This window comes from Aythya ferina (genome assembly GCF_964211825.1).
Source record: "Aythya ferina genome assembly, chromosome: 2".
Classification (NCBI taxonomy): domain Eukaryota; kingdom Metazoa; phylum Chordata; class Aves; order Anseriformes; family Anatidae; genus Aythya; species Aythya ferina.
This window is the reverse complement of record NC_140297.1, coordinates 91679059-91696317: the sequence shown is the minus strand read 5'-3', so window position 1 is coordinate 91696317 and position 17259 is coordinate 91679059. Positions and strand designations below refer to the sequence as shown.

Below are 17259 nucleotides of genomic sequence, written 5' to 3'. Positions count from 1 at the left end.
TGCTTGCTCAAGGCACAGGCTCACCAGCTGACTAAATAATTGGCCCGGGGCAGGAGTGTGGGGGATAAAAAATTACAAATAATAGCACAATCCATTCATTTGGTTGTTTAATGGCACTGAGCTATGCTCTTGTAACAGGAGTGTGTCAGAAGCAGCAGTAATCCAGGGAAATGATGCAAAGCTGGAGGTAGGTTGTCAGCTTTGTGAGCAGGGAGTGCTGGCATAGCCCTGCTCCCCGAACTATACATGTACGATTGTGTGAGAGCTGACAACGCTGCCAGCAGGACTCCGCAGCTGATGAGATGATCACTGAGATCAGTTCATTGAGCTGATCCTTGATTTTGATGTCCATCACAATGGAAAATGTTTGTTTCATCCGATTTGGGGAAGTCATATCAAACTCACAGACAGGAACAATATTAGTAAGACTCTATTATGCAGTCATGGTGAAAGTTTAGCATAGCGAAGAAATAATATGTATTAGGTAAGGTGAAAAATGGAGCCACACCTCCAAGAATTCCCAGTTTGCGGTCTTCAAGCTTTTTTTCTTGTCAAGGGGGATGGGGACACCTGAATATTACCCAAAAAGGTGACAAAATCCCTGCCTGAAAAGCTCATCTTCTAAAGCTTTTATAAATGATCTTTGCACTGCAAGTTTCAGTTTTCATAAAGCCAAATTGAGATAAATCTGAAAATTTATATGGGTTTAAAAGAACAGTTACTAAAATAGTCTTGTCATTCACAATAATATAGAGTGAGTGAACTTGTTCCACAGTGACCTTATTTTTTTATTTATTATGTTCCAGCAAACTGCATATAATCCCAGGAGTGTAGGTACAGTCTTATGTAGCATTGTCATTCTGCCCCACCACTCTGATTTCTAACAAAGTAATACTTTCTGGATATTGTCTACTAATTCTTTCCTTCTTTATGTAAGAGGTAGATGCACATATTGCCTAGTTTGTCATAGAGCATCACTGAAGTACTCTTTTATTTGTATTTGTGGAGACAACAAAATCAAAGATAGCAGCTTGGTGACTCCAACCGAGATAGTAATTAAGATAAAACAGTGAAGTTTCTAGCATATATTAGAAAGCCTGGAGGAATTAGCACAGCTTGCAGGAAATCATGCTGGAATGAGATATTATTTGACAGCAAACATGAAAATGTTGTCTTTTTACCAAGAATGATGAGAATTGATATGTCTGCCCTGTGTTTGGATAGGTAAGTGGGGTGAGTTAAGAGGAGCTGAGGATAGAGGTCGCAGGGGAATTGGGAAATGAATGAGATAATTTAACCTCTTTTCCATACAAGCATTTTTTAAAATCCCATACTTTTGTGATTATCCAAATTTTTTTATACAACTCTATTTTAACTAGTTCAGTTTTATGGATAGCAGCTAACTATAAAAAGAAATATCATCCCGAAGTGTCCTTGGAGCCACTAACTCTACCTCTCTATCTATTCCCTAAGAAGATACCCTGGATTTAAGGACTATGTGTATTAAAGCAAGTATGAGAAGAAACAGCTTTTTCTGACACTTGCACTCCTTTTCTTCAGCTCATGCAGAAGGCTGACAGCCTGTCTCACTCCCATCAGAGATATCCAACCAGCTCCTTTAGGAGGTCAGCGTTGCATTTTTCCTGTTCTGATCTTCCTGATCCCCTCATTTCTGTGCTGCAACACCACCATCCAGCAGAAATCAGGTAGGATCTGAAGACATTTGACATTGCTAAAGAATCAAGCCTCAGCTGTCAGTTTTAGCCATTTGTATTCCAGATTTTTGTTCCGCTGGATGATGGTTTCATTTTTGATTCTGTAATGTGTTCTTCGTGGAGGTTATTTTAAGCAGACAAATAGGTAGCCTGCTTCCTTCAGTGGATTTGTGCTGGTTTTAGCTGAGGTTTGCACATTTTAGCTATTGCCCTGTGGTTGTTCTGGTCTTGATGCATCTCTAAACCTTTGTCTGCCTCACTTCTCCTCTTTGTGAAATAAGATGAGTAATTGTGCATAAAATTATGTACATTGTGCATAAGCTGCACAAAGGTTATGGGGCATTTTAAGATTTTCACATACAGGGGTCCATGTTCACTTAATCACTTAAGTGTAGTCCTGGCTTTAAGCATAGGCATAGCTAATGATTGTTACTCAAGTCGTTATAAAGTTTAAAATGTTTATTTGTTTATATATATATATATATATAAATGAAATGGAGTCTGTAAAAGACTTTTCTGCTAGTTGCATATACTCATGTATCAGCAGATTATTCTGCAAGCTGGTCCAAATTAGGTGCCAAGTTGTGCCTTTTTTATTGCCTAGAATATGCAATTTGTGCACCTCATGTGCACCTTTTCCATTAACAATCTCTAACATTGTGTCACCCCATTAATATCAGCGGATGTACCCAGCACCACCTTGGGGCTACATGGAAATCCAACAGAAAGGAGCAGAGATGCTGAGAAGAGGCGCTTTGTGGCTCAGAGGCATTTCCTTGCTACCTGAAAAAGCCTCCTTGCAGTAGCTATTCAAAAACTTATTCACCCAAATGACTGTGCCCATTTGCTCCATGATTATTGCTGTTGAAGAGACCTCGGTGTCAGTGTTTTGCTTTCCTCTGTGCTGCCAGTGTGCAAAGGCTCTGGGTCTGCTCAGCTACATGACACTAGAACAGCTCTGAAAAGCAGCAGCTAAAAGATGGAAGAGAGCAACATCTGTTTTGAGACGAGAAAGACATGAGAGATACAATCAGTGGGTTGATTTCCTGCCCCCCAACCCTGTGAGATACCAGTTTGACCCAGAGGAGTTTTCTGTGAAAATGAGTGTAAAAAGCTGCCCTAGGATGTTTTACTTGGAAAGATGACGATCTTGTGAGATTGTAAAAGGAACACAGCACCTCGTCAACGATGCCTAAGGACACTATTTCCATTACGGTAGCTGTTGCAAGTTTGATTCCCGCGTGTTTGATTCCCAAGTCTCTCTGAAGTGTTTGCTCAAAGGGTGAATCAGTTACTCTTACTGGAAGTTCCAGTTTCTGGTCTGAATCAGATATTTCCCTCTCTGAGGTCTCACTGGGAAATCACAAGAATTTGAAGTTTGAGTATCACTGTGTTGCTAGATTATTCAAAAGAGATGTGGCAAACAATTCCCTGTCCTCTCCTCTGCACATATTAGTTGGGACCAAGCCCCTTGGCTTTGAGGACTCAGATGTAAGCGTTGGTGTAGGCCTGTGATACAAACTTTGTGACCTACTCTAAATTCAAGATTAGTAAGAGACGTGAGACACTACATAAATGAGGGCAAACTCCTCAAGCATACTCATCGTATGCTGAGCAGTACCATCTGCTCAGTGAGCAAAGGGTCTGCTGAGGTGAGGAAAATCTCTGGCATCCCAGGTTTCCAGCTGAAAACACTCAGTCCCCAGGAATTTGGTATTTGAGGTATTGAGATCATCAAGCAAGGAGCCTGATACCTGAAATGTGGCCTGCAGCAACCCAGAGACCTGGAACAGGACAGCAGCAGTGCTGAAGGAGCGATGAAGAAGTCTCAGAAGCATTGAGAAGAAAGAAGAGACCCAGTCAGCCAAAGCATCAACCCTCTGGGGATAGGAGGGAGAGGAGTGGCAGCAGTGAGGAGGTCCTGGCGACAGCCCCTGAGGCATGCTGCAGCACAGAGGAGCTGTGTCAGAGAGGCTGTTGCCATGACATTTCTTTGGACAAACATCTGGAGTTCTTGGACCTACTGATGTGTTGCTGCTGCGAGAGCCAAAAGCTCTGTCGCTGCTTTAATTGAAACCCTATTGCTCAAGGAGCATTCAGCGCTGGCTCAGCCATGGCTCTCCTGCCTCGAGTGAGTTCGATGTCTCCGAGAGAAGGGAGACATCCTTCGTATCAGACACATTTACATGGAGAAAAGAAAAATAGAGACCGTCATTTTGCCCTTTGTGTGGTCACTCTGGAAGAATCTGATTTTAGTTGCATGTAACCAAACCGGCTGCCTAGGGCCCCAGGCTGCGAGTGTAGGTAAGAGGCACGGCATGTGGTAAGAAGCACAGCACACGGGGAAGGGCTCAAGCTTATGTTTCACAGCTGGGGACTCTGTGAACCTGCCTTTGATTTTGCTTTGCACTCTGGGTTAAAAAAAAAAAAAAAAAAAAAAAAAAGGAAAAAAACAGCTGCTGACAACAGTGCTCCAGAAACATCAGACCTGATTTTTTGGGTCATTTAGCTCTCAGAGCACCGGTTTTAAAATGACTTGTCCCAACTCTGCAAGTGCTTGACATCCCTGAAAACTGTGTTCAGGGGGTCTGGAGTGAAACAGCGAGGTGGATCTTACTGGAGACACCTAATCTTGGGCTTAAAGGGTATTATGAGGCTGAATGAAACGCTGCTAGTTGGAGCCCCTTAATATGCTTACCAGTGTGTGCTGTGTGAGTATTAATAGGGCTTCCTGGGAAGCGCATGCCTGTGTCAGTGCCACGTGTGAACTGCAGTTCAGAACCACTTATACTTTTGTCCCATTGGCGTTCAAAGGAGAGGAAAGCTTTGTGTGTGCTCTAAGTGGATTTAATTCAGGTGTATTGAAGAAAAAAAAAATGAAGAGTAGAAAAGACCATTAGCTATTAGGGGTGCCGTTCATCTTGCTCCTAGAATGCCTTCTTTATTCAACAGTGCTTTCTCACAGAGGGTTCTGTGTTTCCCTTACACCTTTGGTATGTGTCTTTGATTTTATCAGCTTGCCTCTGATTTCCCTGTCAGGGTTTGGTAAACTGTGGACTATTCATTTAACTCAGCAGCTTTGGAAATCGTTTTGAATATTGCATGAATCACTGTACCAAAGGGAAAAGGATGAAAAGGAGCGAGTGTGGATTGGATTGTAAAATGTGAAAGGGGACACAGACATACCCGTCTACGTGCAGTGACCCAGGGGCTCCTCCTGGGATAGGAGACCAGTGCTCAGGGCAGTTAGCACTCCCTTTGTCACATTTTGAGTTCAACGAGGTCACTTGGGGGAGCATCTGGGCTTGGCAGCAAGCTTCTTGTCATTGCAGAAAGTTGGTGTGACCCCTGAATTGACTTTTGAGAAGAAGAAGAAGGTGGTTTTCCTGGTAGCCAGCAAGCCTTGCTCACAGGCTTCCACAGCCACAGTGTTCAGAAACTCGGGAGCTCAGTGGGGCCAACTGGAGCTCATGAGTACTCATGCTCGTATCACTGGGGGAAGATAAAACAGTGCTACAAAGTTCCTTCACCTAGGGCAAAGCCTCCTCTAGAGTCTGTAGTCAAATTTTTCTGCATCTTTGAAGAAGATGCAGCATATTTTGTGTGAAGCTGAGTAGACACTGCACTTTGCTGGCTATCTTTCCTGCTGACCTATCTGGCCAAAGTGTGCCTCTGTCTTTCTAACCCACTGCAAATGTCCTTGTTCTTAACCCCTTCCATTTTCCTTCTTCCCAGCCTTGCCATCAATGCTTTTCTTCTTTGAACAAAAGGATACTTTTATATGCAGCCACTGGTCAGCTATGTCCCTCTCTTTGCAACACTGACCTTCTTCAGATTCTGCATCCTTCTTTCCTCTTCCTCTTCCTCTTCCTCTTCCTCTTCCTCTTCCTCTTCCTCTTCCTCTTCCTCTTCCTCTTCCTCTTCCTCTTCCTCTTCCTCTTCCTCTTCCTCTTCCTCTTCCTCTTCCTCTTCCTCTTCCTCTTCCTTTTCCTTTTCCTTTTCCTTTTCCTTTTTCTTTTCCTTTTCCTTTTCCTTTTCCCTTTTTTCCTTTTTCTTTTTTTCTTCTTTCCTTTTCCTGTGCTGCTGGAAATGCATAAGGGATGTTTATCTTCTTTAATACTCACACTGCTGTAAGCCTACCCTTTACTCTAGGGGGAAAGTCTGTGAGCTAGAAGTGAGCATCCTGGGGGGCTGACTTCTGGATGAGTCCAAACATGGATTCAGAAGGGAGCTCAGGGAATAGAGACACCCTCCATTTGTGCTGCAAGAAAGTTAGATCAGCTTTATTGTAGTGGCCTTTTTTGGTTCTTTTAGATTTCACATGTCTGTACAAGCTGTATCAGTGCATTTATCCAGTTGCAAAGCATTCCCTATCTCCAAGCCCACTGTAAAATTCCACGCAAACTTATAAGCTTATACATAAGGAGGTTTTCTTAATTAAGGCAGAGACAGAAACTGTTAGCACAGAAGAATTATTAACATGTCTGAGGCAGAAGGATTGCACTTGTTTCTTTGGACCCCTAGGTACAGAGATCAAATAGAAAAGGAAGTTTATAGACAAATGATATGACTGCAGAAAAGCTAATTGACAGAAGCATTTAAACTAGGCTAATGATGTCCAGTGTTGAAATTCTCATCCCAAGGAGATTTCACCCAAGGGAAACCCTCATCCTTAGTATGCTGTTAAGAAGGGGAGAAATCTCAAGGGAGGAAATCACAGAGCAACATGCAAAGCTTAATTCTAGTGAACTGCCAGGACCAGGTGGTGTTCATCACAAGCCGTGAGGGATCTGAGCTCCAAAACTGGAAAGCTCCTGACAAACACGTGCAATGTATCCCTTAAAATAGTTCTTCCTGGTTGCTGTAAAACTGTCGCCGACAAGCCTCACCTTCAAGATGGAACCAAGAGTAACCTGGGGAATTACAGGTGAATGCACAATATCCTACACAGAGGGCGAGCATTTCAGAGGAATCAGAACGGAAACATAAACTTAGAAAAACAAAATTACATCATCTGTCCAACAACACACTTCTGCGTAAAGTCCTCAGCTGGTCTTTGAAGTTGTTTGAAGACTTCATTTAAAATATTCAAAAGCAAAGATCTGGCATGTATCATCCACATTTTTAAGAGGTTTTGATGACATTTGTAAGAAAAAGGGACTTTAAGTTATGCTAGACAGGTAGACTTCTGTCCCTAATTAAAGACTGGCACAGAATCAAATGTTTTAAGTATTGGCTGTTCTTCAAAATGTAGATGACCTAACAGTGACATGCAGAGATCCGTGCTGGGATTGCTCTTGTGTAATCTTTGTTGGTGATTTTCAGACTGAGTTGAAGATGATGTCATTGCATATCACTATCCACTTCAGGAAAAATTAGGGGAGCACACAAAATCTAGAAAGACTTAGTTCAGTGAACAAAGTTGTAGGTACAGCTTAACTTGCATACGTGCAGACTTGAGTTGCAATGGGAAGAAAACTCTAGGATGTTCACAGCTGTTGAGGAATCTAAACCAGGAAGTTTTCCTTCAGAAGCAAAGGTCTGTAATGGTTATTGATAGCTCTCAGCTTGCTTCACCAGGGCAAACAGGGATGATAAAGTCTTGCTTTAGGTTCCCGGAAAATAAAAGCTACACTCAGATGCAGTGGAAATTCAAATATCCTTAAAACAAATGAAAGGAAACAACTCTGCAAAATTCAGCACTACAGCATGCCATAAAACTTATGGTTTGCACGATCTAAAGGATTAGATCATTCTGCTACCATTAACAGCTTTACAGCAGACAAATTATATGGCCAACATCAAACATCAAATTCTGGGTCATAAACTTCACTTCTGGGAAGCAGAATAAAGAAAAATATCTTCCATGGCATTGTACAACAGGAGAGGCATAATTTTAGTTGGATCGAGGTTACCTTCCTCTTATGTGGAAGAGTGATCTGGACTAATGAGCTAATACATGACTTTGCTCCTGCATTCAGATAACCTGTTTTAGGCTTTAGGTATTTCAGAGAAAGAGAGTGCCTGCCCGTGTGTTTGTATGCACTACGTGTGTGTTTCAGCATTAGATATTAGTATTTTATGGAGAATGGACATTTAAATAGAGTCAAATGAAACTGCTGGCAAATTAAAATGTTGGCCTCCTATAATAATAATAAAAAATAATAATAAATCCTATTTTGTGCCTTATTGCAATGATTTCCAAAGTAAACGTAGTCCACTCCACTAAGTATTTGCATTGAGGTCCCAGAAGTCATGTGCAGTTATTTAAGGGATGGTCTGAAGGTCAGCCTCAGTGTCATAGTCACAAAATTTTGCAATACATTGAATAATAAGAAGTAACAAAAATGCAAAAGTAGAGAAATTGTCTTTAAAACAAAACTGAAAAAATCTTTCTAGCACAAAAGAAGTCATTGATAAAACTGCCATGTGGTATTATTGACTGCATATTTACTCAGTATATTCCCACTATATTTGAAGAAAGGGCTCTTGTCTTTTCTCTCTCTCTCTCTCTTTTTTTTTTTTTTTCTTTTATTCCTTGAGGGAGAATTAGAAGACATTTCACAGTAGAATAGACTGATGTAATAGCACATGTAGTGATTAGTTAACACAGGTTCATAGACACACAGCAATTACTGGCATTTTTATGGTATTGAGTTATAACTGCTGAAATCTGATAAAGCCCAAGCCAAATCTTTAGACAGCAGATGAAATTTCTGAGAGAACCTAAGGGGTTTATAAACATGTAACATGTCATGCTTCAAACATTGCTTGGCATTTAGCCTTAGTTTGAAGTTACCTTTAAGAGCTCAGATTTGGGCTAAAATTTTCAGATGCACTAACTTTTGCACACACACACATATATATATATATTTATACATCTGTATGTGGCAAATATACATTGTAAATACCACCATGCAAGTTTTAAAGAAGGGACTAGCAAGGTATCTTTGGGGATTTCAGGACAGAAGGAGTCACATTTTGAAGGAAGAGTTCAAGGAAAATACTTCATGCATCAGTGACACGTATATTCTGAACCCATACATGCAGTCGCCTCTCTCTCTCAAAAATTGCCATTTTCCCGTGAGAACTGGAGAAAAAAATAAAAGTGTTCCCAGCAAACCTGCAAGCCATTAGTTATGAATTAGGTGATTATACATGAATGACTCTTTAATTGTTCTGTCTGGGTAGGTAGGAACACAGCAGTACTAGGCAATGAGAGCCCCTGATGTGATCATATATTGGCAGTGCTCTCCTGACATCCAGGAAGAATAGCAAAATAGTGAGCAGAGACTTAATTGTCACTGATTTTTTTTTTCCTCAAAAAGCCTTACAATCTTGAAATTAAAATTGCTTTCTCTAGGCTGACCTAATCACTGTGAGATATCCTTGATATTCAGTCTCAGTAACTAACTTGTCTCAGTGGCTAAATTAGAAAGCGCTGCAAATAAATCATGTACTATGTTTAGAGTGCTTCTGTCTGTCATGATCAAAAGTGTTGTGATAAAGGTAATGGATTACTCCTCTTCACTCGGTGTAATCACTGCAAACATCAGCAGCTGCAGGACCTGATGCGACCAGTAGAAAGGCAAGCCTCGATGCAGCTGTGACTCCGCATGGCTGGCGTTCAGGCTGTGAAGAGCAATCTGTGTGGAGCAGTTGGTCTGGGATCTGTGCTTTGTTTTGAAATCTGCTCTGAAGCACTCAGCATAGCTGACAAACTAGCTTATTTTCTGGGTGTGGTTCTCCAGGGCTTGGGAAGGATGCCTGCAAAACTCTTCGGGAAGGCTTGTTTTGGAGTGCTGAGTATTGATGAGCTGGTGAATTGTTTCTGATGAGCTTATTGCTGCCAAAGGTGCTTTTGAATGATGCACAGCCATAGTCAAGATGAACTCATCTGCCATTAATGAGAATGTGACAAGTACTTTTTTTTTTTTCTTCTCTAAGGCTTTGATTGTCATCTGGGAGTCAGTGGGACATTATTGTTCTATTTCTTTCTGGGTCTCAATCAATCAGGGTGGACAGAAGAAGCAAAAAAATGAGAAAGGACATGCAGAAATCCAAGAAGGCAGTCAGGTAGTTAATACATAACCAGGTTTACACCAAGAAAAGGGGGAGAGCCAAGACAGAAGAGTGTAGCTCTGGATTCCTTCCAGAGATCTCTGAAGACCAGGAATGCTTTTGCTGTTCGTTTACACAACTCACCTGGGTTCTTGCCAGGAAAGGAGCAGGCAGAGGAGGGTGTGTGTGTGTTTGTCTTTCCCTCCTCAATATGAAATAATGTCTTCTTTCCTCTGCCATTTCCACTGCTTGTGGCCATGTCTGTTTGCAAAGTTACCACCTGCCCCATGAAGTGAGCTTGTCTGAATCACAAGTTTGCAGGGATGGGCTGCTGCAGAACACTTTTGCTTTTTGTTAATTGTTTGCCTTTCAATGCCCTAAATATGGCTTTTGTTTTTGTAGTGGCAATGTCTTGAATGGGCCTCTTCTGATTCTCATTTGTGTATGGCTATGGAGTGCATTTAATTTTCCTCTTTTTAGTAGCCTTTAGCAGGGTTGAGTCTGCACTTAAGAACTAAAGGCCCTTTGAAAGTGTTGTGTCATCATACAAATAATCCCGAACGTGTCTAGTAACTATTTAAAACAAAAGGGTTCACGGTACATTTGTGAAGTTACGAAAAGTAACTGGTTCATTTGGAACTGATTTACTGCTGTTGTTGCACGCAGGAAAGATTTATAAGGACAGGTTAAATATGGGTGTGTATACACATATATCATAGCTAGATACAAATACATATGTTTCTGTACTAGTTTTACAGCAGTGAATACAGATGGGGGGGAAAAAAAAAAAAAAAACACAGGTTTTGGGATGCATAAAGTCTTTTTCACACAAGCTGATATTGTTGAAGTGATCTTTTTGCAGCTCCCCAGTGGTCTTCAAGTCCTCGCAGGGTTTGGGGACAGGGGGATACAGGCTGAGGAGTCTTGTTCCTCTGTTTCAGTGAATGCTCGTGTGTCACACCTCAGCGAAGGGACAGCTTTACCTCATAGCAGCTTGCCATATGTGGCTGACAACGTCACGACTTGCCCTGCTGTCTGTGCACAACGAGAGCAGACACACTCGGTGCCACACCTTCCCTCCAGCTCACGTTGCTCTGGGCCGCCATCACCTGCACCCTGTGAGGACAGGCCTGGGCAGGCAGTGGTGCTGTGGCTGGGCTCCAGGGGCAGCTCCTGGCAGGGAACAGCTCCATCAGGCTGCCCCACACGTCACAGGGACGTGCACGTCATGGCCTGTGTTGGGTCTGGCCCTGTTCTCCGCTTCCCGTTGCTTCATGACCCAGTGTGGCAAGGACTTGCCTTCTGCCTCCGCTCGCCAATGTTGTTTACGTGCTGAGCGCTTGTGAAAGAAAAGAGCTATGCACAACCAGAGGGCACTGTGTTCAGTTTTGGGCCTTTTGGGCCCCCTAATTAAAATACAGGTACCAAGTTGCTGGAATGTGCTCAGAGAAGAACAACAGAGCTGATGAAGGGACAAGAAAACAACACTAGAGGGACCTGGGGCTGTGCAGTCTGGAGAACAGCGGGCTGAGGGGACACCTTGCTGCTCTCCACAACTACCTGAAAGGAGCTTGCTGCAAGGAGGGTGTTGGCCTCTTTTCTCAGGTGACAACTGATAAGATGCAAGGAAACGGCACCAGTTGCACCAGGGGAAGTTTAGATTGGACTTTTGGAAGAATTTCCTCACAGAGAGCGTGGTCAAGCATTGGAAGAGTCTGCCCAGGGAAGTGGTGGAGTCTCCATGCCTGGAGATATTTAATAGATGTGTGGACATGGAGAGAGAGATTAGATTACCAATGGTACTACTGCCACCAAAATTCTGCTGGTCAGACTGCAGTGCAGAAAATGTTGTCCTAATCATTGCTGCTCAAGTTAATTGCCATTAACTAATTTGACATTCAGCATCTCTTTAAAAGGAAGTAAGCTTCTAAATGGTGATTTGTAACGTGAGATGACAAACAGCACCACCAGGTATGTGAAAATCATCAGGAAATATGCCTCCATGAATATTTAGACCTTTACGAAGGGTTCTTATAGACAATGCTAAGTTCCACACATTTACTTTGCTAGAAACTGTATTGGAAGCACAACTGGATTCATCTCGGCTCCACAGCATGGGCCCAGCTGAGACCTGGAAATTGTGCTCTTCTGAGTGCAAGGACAGCTGCTTCTGCTATCAGCCACACCTCGTCATTAGTGCAGCTGTGACCGTAAGGTGTTGAGGTTTACTTAGTGATAGCAGTGTTTAACGTCATGTAGATCACTTCTGAGTCAGAAGTTCAGCACCACGGGCAAGTATTCTTGTGTTTCCATGGAGGAGCACCTACCGTGACACCAGATTGTTAAAAGTGTAAAAGAAAGAGGAATTAAGGGAGGAGAGAACTGGGAGGAAGGAAAGAACTTTGAATTTATTCCCTGTATTACAGACGTTTGTAAAATATCCAGTGCTTGAACCCTGAGTATGTGGTCAGAATTTCCTCTCACTTTTGCATGACCTACTGAGCAAACATTGGCTTGTTGACGTATAATAGCTGCCTTCAAACAGGATATTATTCAGCACTCTAATATAATCTAAAATCTATTTGAAATAGCCAGGTTAATCCCCATCACCTGTGAACGGAGAATAAAAAATAAATTATTCACAACCCATTCCTTCCTAGTAAATTCCCAAAGATTTAACGTGGCTGGAATCAATTAAACTGCTGTGCTGTTCCTTTAGGGTCTTAAGTATTTAACTTCTCAGTTTGGACTTAAACATGGACAGTGGCATGCTTTTCCTGGTATGAATTCACAGCAAGCTGTGTTTTTGAAGGTGTTTTGGACCAATAATGACTCATTTAGAAAATAAATCTGTTAAAGGCAGAAATGAGAAAATACCAAAAGGGTCTTAGTGTTCCTGCATGGTTCTGTGGGGTCTGATTTTTGGTTTAAATCTTACCAAGTGAGCTGGTATGATTGATGAGATGTGGATGTATATACAGAGCTTACTGGAAAGAAACAATTGCATCTAGTTAGCTTATATGACATAAAAACAACATTACCTTTACAACATCAAAATCCTTCTGACATGAAGCAGTGTTGTTTGGCCCTACTTCAGTTAAAACTGTAGTTCTTTACTTTTAAAGGAATGGCAAACAGAAATGCATTACTGAGGAAAAGGGATACCCCTCATATCTCACAGGGGCCAGCTCACCAGCAGATGTGTTTTCAACCTGCCAACAAGTAAGTGCTTCTTCCTGTAAACTGCTTAAACTTTTTGAGATGTCCTTCTAACCTGTTGTTCAGCTTCTCATTGTGTGGTGGAGGGAGGCAGGAGAGAGGAGAGTGCATGAGAAAACACCGTCCTTAACAGGGAGACTGCGGTGTCGGTTGTATCCCTCAGAAGAGGTTGGGGAAAACAGCTTGCTTTGCAGTTGGAGGCCAGAGGGGTTCGTGCCATTTTTTTTTTTTCTTTTAAGGTTTTCCTGCCTTTCTGAGGATGACTGCTCAAGCTAATTGACCTCTTTGGCACTACACGCACTGGAAAACAGACTGACTTACTAGTTTCTTCTCTCGTCTCACAGAGCATGTGCATGTTCACGAATAGGGCAGGCTTCACAGATATTGAGAGGCTCTCCACTAATTATCTTTCTGTTTTAAAGGGAAAATACTTAACAGGCAGACCTCTCAGGCCGTTATGTCTACTCCTGGCTTTTCTCCGCTGTTCCTGACCTCCCTGCTTCCATCTGTTCTCCAAAATGTGCTCTTGAGAGGTGAAACAGGATCCTTTTGTCTGTATATTTTGCTGTCAGTGATCACAGTAACAGCTAATCCCACAGCATTTAAAACATGGTGATGCCAGTTGTACATTTAACAGCCTTCAAAGCCACTATTAGGACATTTCTTTTGCCAACGAAAAGAATATAAATGCTTTTCAGACCGCTTTGGAGTCAGGTGTGCAACATGCTGTATCTGAAAAGAAAGCGTTTCATTTTCAGCCCTGTCAGCCAACAAAGCTGTGCTGAGTTTTTGCAGTTGTTCAGGTCCCAGAAGGGTATTATACTGAGCTAGCAAATGGCCTTGGAGGAGGGAAGGAGTGAAACTCAAGACCAGAGATTGATACTTCGCATGACCCTGGCTCAGTGGAGCAGCTAGCATCTATCAGCTCCAGCAATAGCTGCAAACGGGTGCCTTTGGAGCCAGCTTCTTGTTTCGCGTATCACATCAGTTTATAACGTTACCTAAACTAAACTTCAACAAGTTAGGATTTTTGGGAAACAATTCTGATTCACTCTTTTACCCTGTGAAACCCTATTGCTGTTACTGCTGGATGGAATCCAGTGGCTGTCCGAGCGAGAGTTCCTGCTTATTTTCTAATTTATTCCTAATCACCCTGGCTTCCTTTAGCTTGTTTTGAGAGAGGAGAGGGAAGTAATGCTTATGGGTGCCAAAGCGTCTCAGTTTTTGGAAAGCCAGGTCACTTCCATGACTCTGCTCCTCCTCTTACCCGAGAGGCTGTACATGGGAGTGGGAGCTGAATGTAAGCAAGGGAAAGGAATGGGAGAATTGCCTGCTTGAGAAAACATGCCTTCACTGGAGGTATTGTCCATCTTCTAGCATTGTCAGAAACAAGTCTTCCTAATAGGATTTCTCCTGAAAATATCAAAGCTTCCTGGTTAGAGCTCCCTGGGTTACCTCACAGAGATACACAGGCTTTCTGAGCAGACTGACCCGCCGGCACTCCCTGAGGACTTGCACTGGGTGTGCTGGCCTGCTTATCCCATCATCCTTACCTGAGAAAGGCTTGGCCCTTTTCAGAGCATCAAGTAAATGCTTTTCTGTAATGCATTCTGGTGTTGACTTCATTATAAAACTAAAAAAAAAAGTGGGTGTTGGTCTCTCAAGAGTCACTTTGCTCCAGATAGTCTGTGCTGATGCCTTCCTCACAGGGAAAGCATCTTCATCAGATGGAAGTGCAGAAGCCAGGTGTTAGCTCCTGTCCTTTGCCATGCCTAGATGAAGGGCACAGTGCTGGGTCTGTGCACAGCTGGAGCTGTAAGCAGCATAAATGGTTAAGCCATACAGAAGGAATAAAGCAATGTTTGCCCACATCTTACGGCACAGTGCTCAAACACAGCTCAGCAGATCGCAGACGGCCTGCCTGGGCCTCACAAATCCTGCTGCAGGGTCTTCCTGCACCTCGGCACTGTTTGTACTGCTTTGGCCTGGGCTTTATAAATAAACCCACTCTGCAGCCTTCCCAGTTTTGGCACCTTGTTAAACTTTTTTTTTTTTTTTCCTTTCAGTTTTATATTCGTACCAGATTAGTGTGACCATTGTTTCTAGCCATGCTTCTGGAAGGTAAAAATTCTGTTTTCATTAGAGCAAATGCCAGGCAGACAACATCTTGACAAGTTGAAAGCTCTGGTGTTCGTGACAGGTTCTTCTAGGACAAATTCATTTTGAAGAGTGGGGAGGCTGGGAAGATTAACCCTGTCTTTAATTTTCTGTCAGCTGCAGAATCTCATTGCAAAGATGTGGTAACAGGTGAGGGGAAACAAGGGAGGGAAATCTTGTTTGTTTGTTTGTTTGTTTGTTTTAACCATCTCCAGACATAATATAACTGGCAATTTCTGATCTGTTTGCAATGATATTAATTTTTCATTGAATGTTTTCCAAAAGATTCTGTGCAATGACTGCTTAGGGTGACAGCTGTGATGCCACCATGGTGAGTGCAGGCAGATGTGTCTGATCGTGAAGCCTCTGTCTGCTCTGATAGGTTGCCCACAAACACCACAGCTTCTTTGTAAGCATGGTATGCTACTAGCAGACATTTAATTTTGGTTATTTTTTAGTTACTCTAAAACAGGCTTAAACAGTTAACAGCCATTTTCTGTGACTTGTTCTAAGGGTTTTTCCTTTATTTCAACAAGTTTGTCCTACGTAACTGAAGAGGAGAGTATAATGGAATTGACTTTCTAACAATTTAGGTTGAGAAACACAGTGGATGGAAGAAGCATGCGTATCTGCAAACTAGATAAGCCATTTCTCATCTGGACCTAGTTAATAACCAAACCCAGTAACAAGGTAGGGACGGGACCATATCATGAACAACTTCCTCCTGACTGACGATCACCTTCTGATCTGTGTGTGCTTGTCAATATTAGGTCACACTGCACGTTCAAATCTTGTGTGAGCTTAGGGAAGGCAGTGCTGGCATGGTTTATAGATTTTGAACATGCACATCTCTATAAACAAACAAACTGAAAATTATATATAGGGAAGCCTCAAATGATGATAGGAATGGTACCAAACCTCAATAGAGGTCATTCAAATGACCTAACCAATCTTGTATAAATGAATAAAGCAAGGTTGGCTTTTAAAATTGTGCATAAGTTGCTTCTGAACGTTGCTGCTAAGACTACAGCCTGAGTCAGGAAACACGACTGTTCATTAAAAGGTCGAGAAGGGAAAAGGAGGATGACAAGACAAGAAAGATGGTAGCTTTGCTTAGCCCTTGGGATGCAAACTCTTTAGCGTGTCACTCTGAAAAAGCTTTCCAGGGAGGAACTGACCTCATTTGTGACCTCTGTGACCCTCGGTGATAATCAGAGCTCTGCTCCATCAATCCGCTTAGGAGGTCAGAAAGGCTTGTTGTTGTAAGAGCCCAGGAGAAAGACTTGGGTTTGTGTGTGCAAAACAACCCAAATGGTAAGGTGTCACTCCCTGGGGGATGAGGTGTTGATACAAGCACCTATCTGCACAACCAGGTGGGGGAAAGGTGAGGGAGGTGAGGTCATGTTCTCACGTTTCAAGCAGGAACTCAGTCTTACGTGGCACTAAAAGCATACGTTTTACTTTCCAGATTTTTTGGGGCTTAAAATTAAGCATGGCCTTCAATTTTATAAGTTACAGCCATCTTCCAGTAAACAGTTTGCATAATTTAACCCTAAAACACAGATATTAACAACAACATTAAAAGGGAGGAGGGAGGCTCCAAGTTCTTGTTGCAGTAAGCAATTAGAAATAAATAAATCATGCCAGCGTTTTCCATCCTGGAGGTATCACAGAGCCACAGAATGGTTGGAGTTGGCTGGGGCCTCCTGAGGCTCTCTGGTCCAGCCCCTTGCTCCAGCAGGGACACCCAGAGCAGGGTGCCCAGGACCACGTCCAGGCAGCTTTTGAAGGTCTGAGAAAGTGGGATAGTCCAAAATACATATTAAATATGTCCATATACATTCATATCCTTATATACGTGTATGGCTTAAATTCTGTTTCTGAGCTTTTACAGATTGAACAATTTGCTCATCCAGACATCTCCCAAAGGCCAGGATTTCCACAAAGTGAGAACTACAAATCTCTCTGAGCGACTGCGGCTGACCCTGTCTCTGTTATGGGAAAAAGTAATCAGTAGCCAAACACCTCCAGAGCTCCGTGAGCTGGGAGAAGGCTTTATTGGATCAAAACCCCTCTTTCATGAGCTCACACTCTGGAGGGCACTTGC

At 42.6% G+C, this 17259-nt stretch overlaps 1 protein-coding gene across 8 annotated transcripts in view; it reads left to right on the top strand.

Moving 5' to 3' along the window:
• Window positions 1-17259, top strand: part of LOC311432288 (uncharacterized protein) — a 235122-nt gene that overhangs the window by 187516 nt on the left and 30347 nt on the right. Inside the window, exons 1-5 of one of the 8 annotated variants that reach the window (XR_014689943.1) lie at window positions 9135-9570; window positions 9663-9956; window positions 10718-12556; window positions 12902-12998; window positions 13418-15020. Coding sequence is in view for 1 of the 8 variants with exons in the window: in XM_084510550.1 (XP_084366676.1) it covers window positions 3902-4019 (118 nt within the window). In the remaining 7 variants the exon portion in view is untranslated. Of the gene's footprint in view, window positions 1-1560; window positions 1707-2395; window positions 4020-9112; window positions 9571-9662; window positions 12557-12901; window positions 12999-13234; window positions 15021-17259 lie in introns of those variants that run through there. The other 7 variants (XR_014689944.1, XR_014689942.1, XR_014689946.1 and 4 more) reach the window with 7 other exon arrangements.